This window comes from Polypterus senegalus, chromosome 1 (assembly GCF_016835505.1).
Source record: "Polypterus senegalus isolate Bchr_013 chromosome 1, ASM1683550v1, whole genome shotgun sequence".
Lineage (NCBI taxonomy): Eukaryota > Metazoa > Chordata > Cladistia > Polypteriformes > Polypteridae > Polypterus > Polypterus senegalus.
The window spans coordinates 3,605,328-3,619,791 of NC_053154.1; the positions used below are offsets into that span (position 1 = coordinate 3,605,328).

General features: G+C 41.9%; 1 protein-coding gene across 1 annotated transcript in view; it reads left to right on the top strand.

The window, feature by feature from the left end:
- Positions 1 to 4,395, top strand: part of pip4p1a (phosphatidylinositol-4,5-bisphosphate 4-phosphatase 1a) — a 77,144-nt gene extending 72,749 nt beyond the window's left edge. Inside the window, exon 7 of the mRNA XM_039743807.1 lies at positions 1,704 to 4,395. Coding sequence (XP_039599741.1) covers positions 1,704 to 1,847 — 144 coding nt within the window. The 3' untranslated portion in view covers positions 1,848 to 4,395. The remainder of the gene's footprint in view (positions 1 to 1,703) is intronic.
- Positions 4,396 to 14,464: the final 10,069 nt, after the last annotated feature.

Sequence of the window (14,464 nt, forward strand, 5' to 3'; positions counted from 1 at the left end):
CAATAATTGATAACGTTGATTGTTAGTTTTGTCGAAAAAAAATTACTTTATTATGTATGATGATCAAATTTGTAAAAAAATTTACTTTTCCCTTTTCACCCCTTAATTTGGAAAAATCATTTCTTAGTGGGTGCCTACGTCATAAAGGAACGTATTCTACAAATCAAGTCATGTTTGTAGGACCAATACTTGAGGCTGGGTGTTGATATGCCACCCGGTCAGTCACCTTACATTTATATATATATATATATATATATATATATATATATATATATATATATATATATATATATATATATATATAATATATATATAATATATATATAATATATATATATATTACATATACAGTATCTCACAAAAGTCAGTACACCCCTCAAATTTATGTAAATATTTTATTCTATCTTTACATACAATACAATACAATACAATACAGTTTATTTTTGTATAGCCTAAAATCACACAGGAAGTGCCGCAATGGGCTTTAACAGGCCCTGCCTCTTGACAGCCCCCAGCCTTGACTCTCTGAGAAGACAAGGAAAAACTCCCAATAAAAACCTTGTAGGGAAAAATGGAAGAAACCTCGGGAAAGGCAGTTCAAAGAGAGACCCCTTTCCAGGTAGGTTGGGTGTGCAGTGGGTGTCAAAAGTAGGGGGTCAATACAATACAATACACAGAACAGAACAATTCCTTAAGACAGCATAATAATAAAAATTTTAGAATTACGGTTTAACAGTAGATGATATGACATAATTAGGTTTGGATATTTTTAGAGTCCTGGAGACCTCATCCATCAACTGCCTCTCCATTTGGCCATGCCACGGCTGAAACGTTGCTCCGATGAAAGGACCCCTCTTTCCCATGATTCCTGTGATCCTCCATCAGGGATGACTTTACCATAGGCAGGTGGGCCGTGGCACCTGGGACAACACTGAAGATATGACACTTTGATCCAATGTAAAGTAGTCCGTGTGCAGCTTGTATAACAATGTAAATTTGCTGTCCCCTCAAAATAACTCAGCCCACAGCCATTAATGTCTAAACCGCTGGCAATAAAAGTGAGTCCACTCCTAAGTGACAAATGTCCAAACTGTGCCCAATTCGCCATTTTCCCTCCCCGGTGTCATGTGACTCATTAGTGTTACAAGGTCTCAGGTGTGTCAAATTTGGTGTTCTCGCTCTCACACTCTCTCATACTGGTCACTGGAAGTTCAACATGGCACCTCATGGCAAAGAACTCTCTGAGGATCTGAAGAAAAGAATTGTACCTCTCCATAAAGATGACCTAGGCTATAAGAAGATTGCCAGCGTCCTGAAACTGAGTTGCAGCACGGTGACCAAGACCATACAGCGTTGGCATTTTATTATATTTAACTATCTGTTTGAGCAGCACCATATCCTTCCCAATTTTTTGTCCGATTCCAAATACTGGTCAGTGCATCTTCTTCCCTGACTACCTTAAGAACCTTCTTTTATAGTCCTGTGATTATCACCACTGCCTGGAAAGATTTGTCTGCTTGGCCTCATTTATGCATTGGAATAAAGTATCTCGGTAAGATGAATAAATGAATGCTAAATATATACGTGTAATAAAAGCCACCAGGCTCACAGACCTCATTGCTGCATTACTCACTAGTTGCTTTTCAACTCTGGTTACAACATTCTTCTTGATTTCTTATCTTTCTCTCTTTTGTTTCTTGCAGGCTGGCACATGGAAACCTGCTCAAAAATATGGAGGCATTTATGCATCTTGGGCTGTGGTGATGCTGCTGGCCCTCATTTGTTTAGGCCGTGGCTGCTATTGGGCTTGTATGAGGGTCAGTCAGCCTGTTCAGAACTTCTCATAAAACCTGAACAAATGTGATGTGTTAGGCTGGAGGTATCAGAGAACAACATAAGGGAAGAGAGCAGTCTCATTGCACCTTTTTTTTTTTTTTCTTCTCCCCAGTGGTAAGATGTCATTGTCGGTGAACTAAAACCCATTCCTTTAGTCTTCATTCTCAGCAATTTAAAAGTCCTGACCCCAACATCCCTCGGATTTTTCTACCAAAAAGGTCATGCATATCGTGTCACATGCTGTTGGAGTTGTCCAGTGCTCTAAGCCATTCTTCCGTTCTTGCATCCATGTATTGCCCGCCTGCTTTTGAAGGCTGCTCTTTATGGTTCAGTTTGTTTTCTAAGCCAATGTTTCAGCTACAGATATGGACATATCCACCAATTACTTTATTAAGGGCAGAAAAACATCTACGAGTTCCTGTTGGTCAGCCTGGATCAGCCCCTCCGTTTAGTTGTAGTGTCAGTTTGTGGCGTTTTCTAGTTTAGAGCCGTTGGCAAAGCCAGAGTTGTGTAATAAGCGACACAATTAGGCGTCTCATGTGTCAAAATGTAAATAAAATGGGCATTATTTTTTAAGTTTTAAAATTTGTAAAATTACTGCTTTCCCTAGAAAGCAACACAGATGGAAGGTTGTACGTATGTTTTATGAAGAATGACATTTGCTATGAATGATATCTCCTATCCGTCCTTTGTTATTCATCCGTACAAACCCTTTAATGAAAGTCCAATCTATTTTTAATATGCAGTAATGTCTTTTTTTTTAACAATTTACCATTTGTATAGTGGATGGTAGTCTTTACTACTCGCGTATTGCACTAAAAGCGATTGACTTGATTTGCTGCGTTGGCACCTGTCCCGCTCAGCGTTTCTTTAACACTTTCTGTTGCTGACGGGTGGGACTGATCGGTTTGTAACGACTCTCAAAACCTTAGATCCACTCGGACAGTCCCCGTCAGATGAATTTTTAGCTGTCGGCGAAACTCTTTGTAGGCTTTTTCGGTAGCATTAGAAGGTCCGTTCATGTTTCACTTTTTAAAGGCTCAATTTATGAAAGAGCCAATGAGATCAGAAGGCAACAAACAAAACTTTCTTAAATTCCTTCCCCTTTATTGTACGTTTACCGGTGGTTTTATACTTGCTGCCCGGCTGGTTTGAAAATTGGTCAACATTATCGCCACCCTTACATTTTATGTACAATATCTTGAGGAATAACTGGAAAGTACAGTATAGCATCATAATATTTTAAGTGTGTTCAAAGGTACAAAACAAACAAAGATGTCAGTGCAACTCGGATGTAGTTCTTTATGAGGAAAATAAAGCAAATCTGACCTGGATATGATTATTGGCAGTGATGATGGCCCCCGTATGATTCTCATAGCCACCCATAAGTTTCACACGTCTGTCTGCCAGTAGTAGGATTTGCTCCATCTCAGTTGTGCTTCCAGGATTCATTTTACTAATGGTGGATTTCAGCCCTCAGTTGGATTCATAGCTAGTCAGTTTTAACCACTGGATGTATTGTGCTGTTGGAGAACCCATAACCTTTGACCCAGACCTTGCTTTCTGACTCTAGATAACACATTTGACAATGACTTGACATTTCCTCTGACTTCATGATTCTTTCTAATAGGTTAAAGGCCTCCATTTTCTGAGGCAGCAAACCAACCCCAGAACATTATGGAATTACCACCATGTTTAACTCTTGAAAGGCTCTTCTGTTCCTTAAATATACACATATAGCTTGTCTACATTTGCCAAAGAGGCCAGTTTTGGTTTCACCTATCCACAGAACATTTTCCCAAATGTATTGTGGTTTCTCAAGATATGTATAGTTCTTTTGATTTAATATATTTTGTTATTTGTCTTTTCATATGACCATTGGGGATAATGCTCAGGGTCAGCCATTGTGCAGCACCCCTGGAGCATTTCTCCAGTTAAGCTCCTTGCTCAAGGGTCCAATGGAGTAGGATCCCTTTTGGCAGTAACGGGCTTTGAAGTGGCAACCCCCTTGGCCATTGCCATTTATTGTTTAGTGCACAGTATATGGACTTGGAGCTGCTTGAAACCACCTCTCATGTTAACCTTCAAAGACTTCTTGGATTCATTTTCCTCTTCCCAACAAATCTTGGGAGGTTTTTGACAGTCCAATGACCAGGAAACTTCTTACTACGATTGCAAACTTTAGACCCAAAAATCCCAAGGTCTTTGGAGTTGTTCGTTTACCCTTTTTGGTATTTTTATGTTTGGTCATAAGGACTTTTCTGACTTGTCTCATGCAGATCTTTTGTCATCACCTTTGTGAGAAAGGAACAGGGTTTAAACATTAAAGCCATCATTCATTGGTTAATTCAAGTCATGTGAGTACTTAACCCTTGGTTTCATTGCCATGGGGATGGAGTCCTTTAGTTCAAGCTTGTTTAATTGGTTCATAAGGGTGCCAATAATCATGGCCAGGTTGTTTTGTGTCTCAGAAATTGCTCTACCTGAGTGGCACTGACATCTTGTTTTTGTTGTATCCCTTTGTACAGTGGAGGAAATAATTATTTGACCCCTCACTGATTTTGTAAGTTTGTCCAATGACAAAGAAATGAAAAGTCTCAGAACAGTATCATTTCAATGGTAGGTTTATTTCAACAGTGGCAGATTGCACATCAAAAGGAAAATCGAAAAAATAACTTTAAATAAAAGATAGAAATTGATTTGCATTTCATTGAGGGAAGTAAGTTTTTGAACCCCTACCAACCATTAAGAGTTCTGGCTCCCACAGAGTGGTTAGACACTTCTACTCAATTAGTCACCCTCATTAAGGACACCTGTCTTAACTAGTCACCTGTATAAAAGACACCTGTCCACAGAATCAATCAATCAAGCAGACTCCACACTCTACAACATGGGAAAGACCAAAGAGCTGTCCAAGGATGTCAGAGACAAAATTGTAGACCTGCACAAGGCTGGAATGGGCTACAAAACCATTAGCAAGAAGCTGGGAGAGAAGGTGACAACTGTTGGTGCGATTGTTCGAAAATGGAAGGAGCACAAAATGACCATCAATCGACCTCGCTCTGGGGCTCCACGCAAGATCTCACCTCGTGGGGTGTCAATGGTTCTGAGAAAGGTGAAAAAGAATCCTAGAACTACACGGGAGGAGTTAGTTAATGACCTCAAATTAGCAGGGACCACAGTCACCAAGAAAACCATTGGAAACACATTACACCGCAATGGATTAAAATCCTGCAGGGCTCGCAAGGTCCCCCTGCTCAAGAAGGCACATGTGCAGGCCCGTCTGAAGTTTGCCAATGAACACCTGAATGATTCAGAGAGTGACTGGGAGAAGGTGCTGTGGTCTGATGAGACCAAAATAGAGCTCTTTGGCATTAACTCAACTCGCTGTGTTTGGAGGAAGAAAAATGCTGCCTATGACCCCCAAAACACCGTCCCCACCGTCAAGCTTTGGGGTGGAAACATTTTGCTTTGGGGGTGTTTTTCTGTTAAGGGCACAGGACAACTTAATCGCATTAACGGGAAAATGGACGGAGCCATGTATCGTGAAATCCTGAGCGACAATCTCCTTCCCTCTGCCAGGAAAACTGAAAATGGGTCGTGGAAGGGTGTTCCAGCACGACAATGACCCAAAACATACAGCAAAGGCAACAAAGGAGTGGCTCAAGAAGAAGCACATTAAGGTCATGGAGTGGCCTAGTCAGTCTGCGGACCTTAATCCAATAGAAAACCTATGGAGGGAGCTCAAGCTCAGAGTAGCACAGAGACAGCCTCGAAACCTTAGGGATTTAGAGATGATCTGCAAAGAGGAGTGGACCAACATTCCTCCTAAAATGTGCGCAAACTTGGTCATCAATTACAAGAAACGTTTGACCTCTGTGCTTGCAAACAAGGGTTTTTCCACTAAGTATTAAGTCTTTTTTTGTTAGAGGGTTCAAAAACTTATTTCCCTCAATGAAATGCAAATCAATTTCTATCTTTTATTTAAAGTTATTTTTTCGATTTTCCTTTTGATGTGCAATCTGCCACTGTTGAAATAAACCTACCATTGAAATGATACTGTTCTGAGACTTTTCATTTCTTTGTCATTGGACAAACTTACAAAATCAGTGAGGGGTCAAATAATTATTTCCTCCACTGTATGTATTAGGATGGTGTAATGTCGGTGTATTTCCAGTTCTTTCTCGAGATATTGTACATAACATGCCATTAATGTTGTTTTCTGTCAACTCTTCCAGCTTTTAGTGTTGCCCCTTTGCCATGGTGAAATGTGGCATTGCCAGCACAGTTTGCTATTGCTGTATCAGTGTGACACTTACAGCACACGGCAGCAGTGCGTTCTCTACATTGCAGCAGCATTTCCAGCTCTGATGTTGAGCAGATGAAGCGCATGTGTAGCTCTGCTGTGAGCCGAGACCCTCCTCGGGTGGGATGTGAACCAAAATGCACTAAAAATCACATGTCGAGAAACTGAAGTATACTGGCAGGCTAAGACTTTGCTAGCGAGCACCTTGTATGCCCTTTCAGTTGAAGGATAAAACAAGCAAAGTACACAGTTTTGTTTTTTTCAGAGTGCACTAGAATGTGTCATTTTGCACAAAATTACAAATGAAAAGTTTTTTTATTTATTTATTTGGATAACTTTTTTTTTTCTTTTTTCAAGCTTTAGTGTAACAGTTCCTACTTTATTAAAAATTCCGTAGGATTAAAATTTTACAATATGTAGATGGCTTTCATGAAATTTGCACAAGATTTGAATATGTGGCTGACTGTGTTCTCGGGGGGCAATTTAGAAAACTTATAAATGAAGGAGTTCAGTGTAAAAGAATTCATTGTGACAGCAGGGACACTTAAGTGGTCTTGCAATGACGAGAAAACGTTTACAGTGGAATTAATGGGTAAAGATTAGAGGAGCCTCTAGAAGGGCCGCACAAATGGTTCATGCAGAGACCCCTCTGAACTGAAGTTGATTGGGAAGTGCTTTTGAAACCTACAACCCCTGGCTAAAATGATGGAATCAGCACTCGTAGAGGATGTTTGTTGCCAAAAAATCAAAAATTACAGATGTGGCACAAATAGCTGAACATTCTGGAATTGTAAAATGTACCTCCAGGAATTAAATTAAGTTGTAATTAATGGCTAATTTTTTGTTCGGACCAAGTAGAGGAAAAAATGATGGAATCATTAATCACACAAAATTCTAATTAGTACTTTGTTTCACCTCCTTTGGCTTTTATGACAGCTTGAATTCTTTGAGGCATGGACTTCACTAATAAAAATCCATATTCTTCATCAATCAGGTGCCAACTTTCTTGTATAGCAGTTGACAGATGAGCTTTGCAGGTTGGAGCCTCTTCATCAACCATTACAATTTCCACGTTAAAGTTTCGGTCAGGTTAAGAACTTGCTGGCCATATCATTGAGCTGATCTGCCTTTCCTGAAGAAAGGTTTGAAAGCTCTTTGCGCTGTGGCAAGAGGTGTTATCATCCTGAAAAATGACTTCATCCTCACCAAGCCTACTTTCGGTTGATGGAATGAGAAAAACCGTCCAAATTTTCAACGTACACCTGTGTATTTACTGTAGGACTCCTTTACCTGACATTCAACCCCATATCAGCAATGCGTGTGGAAATTTGCTTTATTTCTTCATCCATCCGTCCATTATCCAACCCGCTCTATCCTAACTACAGGGTCACGGGGGGTCTGCTGGAGCCAATCCCAGCCAGCACAGGGCGCAAGGCAGGAAACAAACCCCGGGCAGGGCGCCAGCCCACCGCAGTTTATTTCTTCAGGCAGCCCTCTTTATACGTTTCATTGGATCAGCACCAAATAAAAGCGTCCTCTCCGTGGCCGGTGCGGATTTGTGGTTCATCATTACTTTCATTTAATCATTAGGGTTAGGATTAGGGTTAGGGTTCTCTCTTCTCTTTAGCCCACTGTTTCCTTCTGTTTAGGCGTTAATGATGGTTTACGTTTGGCTTTTCTGTATTTAAATCCCATTTGCTTCAGCCACTTTCTTCCGGTTCACTCACAAATATTGACTCCCGTTTCTGCCCATTTTTGTTTTGCATTTTCCAGGCATAATTGCTTTGAGTTTTTTGGCCTGGCACTTTTCATGTCTTCCTTGGTCTTCCCCATTTTGTTTATTCTTGCTCCAGAGCTGAATGGGAACAACGAACATTTTTTTGCCACATTCCATGTTGAAGGAGTTTTATGATCCTTTCCATTGTTTTAACTGACAGCTCTTTTGTTTGCTGCCAATCAGCCCGGTGCCACACTTCGGTGAGGTCTGCCAGCACTCGCTTTGAACTGCACTCTCATTGGCCACTTTAGACTACAGATTACCAGGTGATTTCAACATCTCGTCCTTATCGTTGCATGATTCCATTTTTCCTATTTTTGGTCTGAACAAAACACATGCCATTAATTACAACAGTGTCATTTTTTTTTTTTGAGGTATGTTTTGCAATGCCAGAATGTTCAGCTGTTAAATAAAATAGTTTTGTGTCACATCTGTGATTTGTTTTTTCGGTCACAGAGTAAAACCCGCTTAATGAACTGCCGACGAGAGTAGTGATACCGTCCGTTTTGCCAGGGGTTGCATTTCATCTTCATGTGTCTTCAGTACCTTGTAACTCCCATCAGAAAACACGAACAGGGATCCAGGCTGCCAAGCGTGTACCCATAGTTCTCTGCGGCGTGTGCTTTGTTTTTTTGGTTTTTTTTAAAGGCCATCCCTTTGAGAAGAGCACAATCCCCCCCTTTGTCCTCTTGCCCAGCCTTATTCTCTGCCAAATGAGCTCCTGGTGACAGTTCCAATGGAGTCGATGATTTGTCTTCTGCTGTACATACACGGTATATCGATAGAATCGAGTCGTCTCGCTTTCTCTCCCGATCAGCTTGTACACTAACAGGAATTCCTTACTTGACGTAACCGTCCTCATGTACATACGAGCCAAGAGCCAGTCTGTAAATATCTGTATTTATTGGTCGTCTCAGTGTTGATCTCTTTTATTTTAATTTTTTTTTTCCCTCTTCAATTGCTGCACTACATTATACAGAGAATTTGCTTTTGTTTTTAGTTTTTTAATTTTATTTTTTACATTGTTCAATGTTATTTTTTTAATTTGATTGAATAGCTGAATTGACTAATAATGACCTTTAATGAGAAATGAAAACCTGGCATCAACATTAAATGGCTGTAGGTAATCATGACTTGTAAATATGTTACAAATAAACTGGAATCACAATTTTCTGTCGCAAGTGGACTTCTGCATCTTTATACAAAGAACACAAATTAGGCGTTGCCTGGCCTGAGCCTCTGGGCTGATTTGATTCACAACGAACCTTTCTGGTTATCGAAAGCGTACGCACACGTTGAACCTATTGAAAGGTTTATCAAAATGAATATTTACTTGAAAAGGAAGTGAGCATCATCTCCAGTAAGAATGTCCGCTGCACGAATACACAGGCCATAAAACTAAAGAGACAACGTGGTGTTGGCGTCGACACAGCTGATGTTCTGGTGACACCTCAGTTTCGATAACTGCTCTTACTGTCTGTCGCTCATTTACTGTTCTGTCACCAAACGCGTCTTTGGGCCTTCACACGCACACACAGACACAAAGTGTGTATTTATCTGTGCAGTGTGAGCTGTTAACCAAACGTCACTTCAGGGTGGTCTGACGTGGTCTAACTGAGACACTTTTCTGTCGATATTCCATATTTAGTGTCAGACCTGGGAATCGCTCATGTAAATTTACCAGCATGTCAATGCTCCACACGGCACAGACGTGAATGAAAGATCTGCTGACGTTTTCAAAGTGTTATGAAGGTCGGAAGAAGTTTCATTAAATAAGAATAAATGAGTAATCGATACTTTTTTGCAGTAACTAAATTGTTACTGGTATGTTAAGAGTGTGTATAATTAGATGTATAGTACAGTGGTGTGAAAAACTATTTGCCCCCTTCCTGATTTCTTCTTCTTTTGCATGTTTGTCACACAAAATGTTTCTGATCATCAAACACATTTAACCATTAGTCAAATATAACACAAGTAAACACAAAATGCAGTTTTTAAATGATGGTTTTTATTATTTACGGAGAAAAAAAAAATCCAAACCTACATGGCCCTGTGTGAAAAAGTAATTGCCCCCTGAGCCTAATAACTGGTTGGGCCACCCTTAGCAGCAATAACTGCAATCAAGCGTTTGTGATAACTTGCAATGAGTCTTTTACGGCGCTCTGGAGGAATTTTGGCCCACTCATCTTTGCAGAATTGTTGTAATTCAGCTTTATTTGAGGGTTTTCTAGCATGAAGCGCCTTTTTAAGGTCATGCCGTAGCATCTCAATTGGATTCAGGTCAGGACTTTGACTAGGCCACTCCAAAGTCTTCATTTTGTTTTTCTTCAGCCATTCAGAGGTGGATTTGCTGGTGTGTTTTGGGTCATTGTCCTGTTGCAGCACCCAAGATCGCTTCAGCTTGAGTTGACGAACAGATGGCCGGACATTCTCCTTCGGGATTTTTTGGTAGACCGTAGAATTCATGGCTCAATCTATCACAGCAAGCCTTCCAGGTCCTGAAGCAGCAAAACAACCCCAGACCATCACACTACCACCAGCATATTTTACTGTTGGTATGATGTTCTTTTTCTGAAATGCTGTGTTCCTTTTACGCCAGATGTAACTGGACATTTGCCTTCCAAAAAGTTCAACTTTTGTCTCATCAGTCCACAAGGTATTTTCCCAAAAGTCTTGGCAATCATTGAGATGTTTCTTAGCAAAATTGAGACGAGCCCTAATGTTCTTTGTGCTTAACAGTGGTTTGCGTCTTGGAAATCTGCCATGCAGGCCGTTTTTGCCCAGTCTCTTTCTTATGGTGGAGTCGTGAACACTGACCTTAATTGAGGCAAGTGAGGCCTGCAGTTCTTCAGACGTTGTCCTGGGGTCTTTTGTGACCTCTCAGATGAGTCGTCTCTGCGCTCTTGGTGTCAGTTTGGTCGGCCAGCCACTCCTGGGAAGGTTCACCACTGTTCCATGTTTTTGCCATTTGTGGATAATGGCTCTCACTGTGGTTCGCTAGAGTCCCAAAGCTTTAGAAATGGCTTTATAACCTTTACCAGACTGATAGATCTGAATGACTTCTGTTCTCATTTGTTCCTGAATTTCTTTGGATCTTGGCATGATGTCTAGCTTTTGAGGTGCTTTTGGTCTACTTCTCTGTGTCAGGCAGCTCCTATTGAAGTGATTTCTTGATTGAAACAGGTGTGGCAGTAATCAGGAAATTGAACTCAGGTGTGATACACCACAGGTAGGTGATTTTTGAACAAGGGAGCAATTACTTTTTCACACAGGGCCATGTAGGTTTGGATTTTTTTTCTCCCTTATTAATAAAAACCATCATTTAAAAACTGCATTTTGTGTTTACTTGTGTTATATTTGACTAATGGTTAAATGTGTTTGATGATCAGAAACATTTTGTGTGACAAACATGCAAAAGAATACGAAATCAGGAAGGGGGCAAATAGTTTTTCACAGCACTGTATATGCAAACGAGTGCACAACAATACAGGGAGATTCACTCCAAAGAGGCCCCCAATATTCTGTTGTAACTCTGAACCCAAACAGTCCGCTCTCGACCTTGACGTCTGTGTAATCGATTACATGACATGCGATGCTGGAAGTGGCATTTCGGCGCGGCGCTCCATGTACCCGAATGTCTTGGGTTTGGGAATAGCAGCAATTTCACGTCCTTCAAATCTTGCACAGTGCTGGCTCGTTCCGATTAGACTTCTCGTTTGAACAAACCCCAAAGGAAGAAGTCTGGTGGTGTCAAATCCGGTTACCCTGGTGGCCCCTTTGCAGAAGACGGACTCTATTTCTGCCATGCTCCTTGCCTTACGATGTGTGACACGTTGCTCCATCTTGCTGGAAGTAACCTTCCGTTAACTTGCGATCATCCAGTTGATTCTGACATCGCTTAAACGAATTGGTGACCCAGTAGGTTGGCACCATGAAGATGTGCTGCTCAATACTGTGCACCGGCCGTCCTGATGAGAAGTCGAGTGACTGAGAGAAGGGGTATGGGTGGTAGGCACCAGGAAGTTGCAAAAGGTTGTTAAACATCGCGACGGCTGTCCGGCGCCTACCTCATCGCTCCGACGCAGGGGCATCCTGGCTTGTTCAAAGCTCTGTATCCTGAGGAGCGCGTTGCACGTCGTTTTATTCAGATTGCTTCATCCTAGCGAGAATTATTACAGAATATACTTTTGAGTGAGTCTTCCTTTATGTAATTTAGGAATGTACAGTGTCTTGCGAAAGTATTGGGGTTTGTCCTGTTTTGTCACATTGTGCTCTGGAACTAAAATGGGTTTTATGTAATGGACATAACAATTTAGTCCAAATTGTGGAATGAAAGTTGTGAGTGCCTATACATTCATTCCCTTTTGATATGAAATCCCTCAATAAGATCTGGTCCAGCCAATGAGTTTCAGAAGTCCCTTAATCCTAATCAAGTCCAGTCATCGTGTCACGTTTATCTGTCACATAGGCCCGTTCTAAAAAGGCTCCCAACTCTGCCACACCACTAGGCAAGCATCATGAAGACCGAGGGACACTCCGAACAGGTAAAGCGACAAAACATTGTGGAGACGTAGAGATTACGCTTGGGTTATTAAATATAATCCCACAGAGCACCTTCAAATCCATGATAACAACATGGAAAGAATATGACGCCACTGCAAATCTACAGACCTGACCAGGGAACTCACAGAGCGGGCAAGGACGGAGGCAACAAAGACACCAAGGAGGACACTGAAGGAGCTGCAGACACCCAGAGCAGAGATGAAAGTTTGTGCCCACAGGACCACTTGAAGCCGTACACTCCACAGAGTGAGCCTTTATAGAAGAGGGAACAGAAACAATGAGAAAACACGTTTGGAGTTTGACCAACAGCATGTTGTGGACTCCCCAAACACATGGAAGAAGGTTCTCTGGTTAAATGAGAGTCAAACTGAACTGTTTGGCCATCATGGGAAGCGTCACGTGTAAGGGATATCCCCATGAATGCCATTCCCACCACATGGGGGTGGTGTTTAGGTGGTCAGAAAAACTGGTCGAGATTGAAGGGCAGTCTGCTGGAGATTTGAGAACTGGGATGAAGGTTCACCTTCCAGCTGGCATATGAATGACCATAAGCGTACCACTAAAGCCACACTCTGTGGCGTGACTTGAAGATGGCTGGACACCAACGCCACCCGTCGTACTTGAAGGAGTTGGAGCAGTTTGGCCTTGAGGAGGGGGTGACCGTCTCAGTGGTGAGATGCGCAAAGCTAAGAGTCGCCTTCAGCCAGAGACTGGCACTGGAATTGAGGCGAAAGGGGGGCATCTCAAAATTATTGACTATTTTGGGGGGTGAATACTTAACACACACTCAGGATTTCTGTTTGTGTCACACTAAAAAATATTTAGCATCTTCAGAGCGATAGGCATGTTGTGTAAATCAAATGGTGCCAACTCTCCAAGTTGTAATGTGACAAAAACTAGACAAACGCTAAGAGGTTGAATACTTGTATATGTCACCGTGTGTGTATATGAATATACTGTCGGTGTATTTATATGTATGTACTGTGTGTGTGTGTGTGTGTGTGTGTGTGTGTGTGTGTGAGGTGTGGTCAGGCGCAAGGAACACAGGAGGTCTGTATGAAGTGTTGGGGTGCCAGCTGCTGGATGGGTCGCCTCCTTTCCATTTGTGTCTGATAATAAACAAAATGGGTCCTTATGAGCGGGAAGGGATCTCCATCCTCAGAGGTGCCTGGGCACCAACATTAGGGGGTGTCAGGTTTTTATAGTTCACCAGCAAGAAAGCGGGGGGCGGGGGGGTCTTCTCAATGCTGAAGAACAGAAAACAGACCAGACTGTTAGCGGCAGGTCCTGGTGGGGCATTGCATACCTTAGATGAGCCCTGATGGTGTGACAGTAGACTGAACTGAGGGAAATGTGCCCTTTTAGGATTGCAAATGGTGGTCATTGATTTGGAGAAGGTGCCACGTCAGGAGGTCTGGAGGTGCAAGAGAGGGAAAGGAGGACCACCAGAGAATTATGTGAGGATTGTCCAGGATACGTAGAAGGGAGTGAGGTAACGGACAAGATCCCAGTTACAGGAGGTCTGCACCAGGGGTCTTCTTGAAGTTCTTACCTCTCTGATCTGCTTATGGATGTATTGAGTCGTTTGATAAAAGAGCAAATGCAGGCTTTGTGCTGATGACTTTGTGTTGTGTGGCGCCGGAAAAGAGGAATTTGGGAGGATAGAGAAGGGCTTTGGAAGAAGAAGAGAGAATACCTGAAGTTTAAGGGGGATCAGCATTCAGATGTTAGCCTGCAGGGGGAGCCATTAAAGTGAGTGGAGACGTTTAAATATCAAAGATCAGTGGGAGTCCAAGATGGAGGATTAAACACAGTGTGGATGGAACAATGGGAAGAAGATACCAGGAGTGTTATGTGACTGAATAATGAGGGCAAAGGTTAAAGGTCAGCAGTAAGACCAGCAATGACGTGTGATGGTGAGACATGGACAGTAAAAGGAGTTTAAGAGAAGAAGTTAAGTCACAAAAAGGGGCAGAATGAGA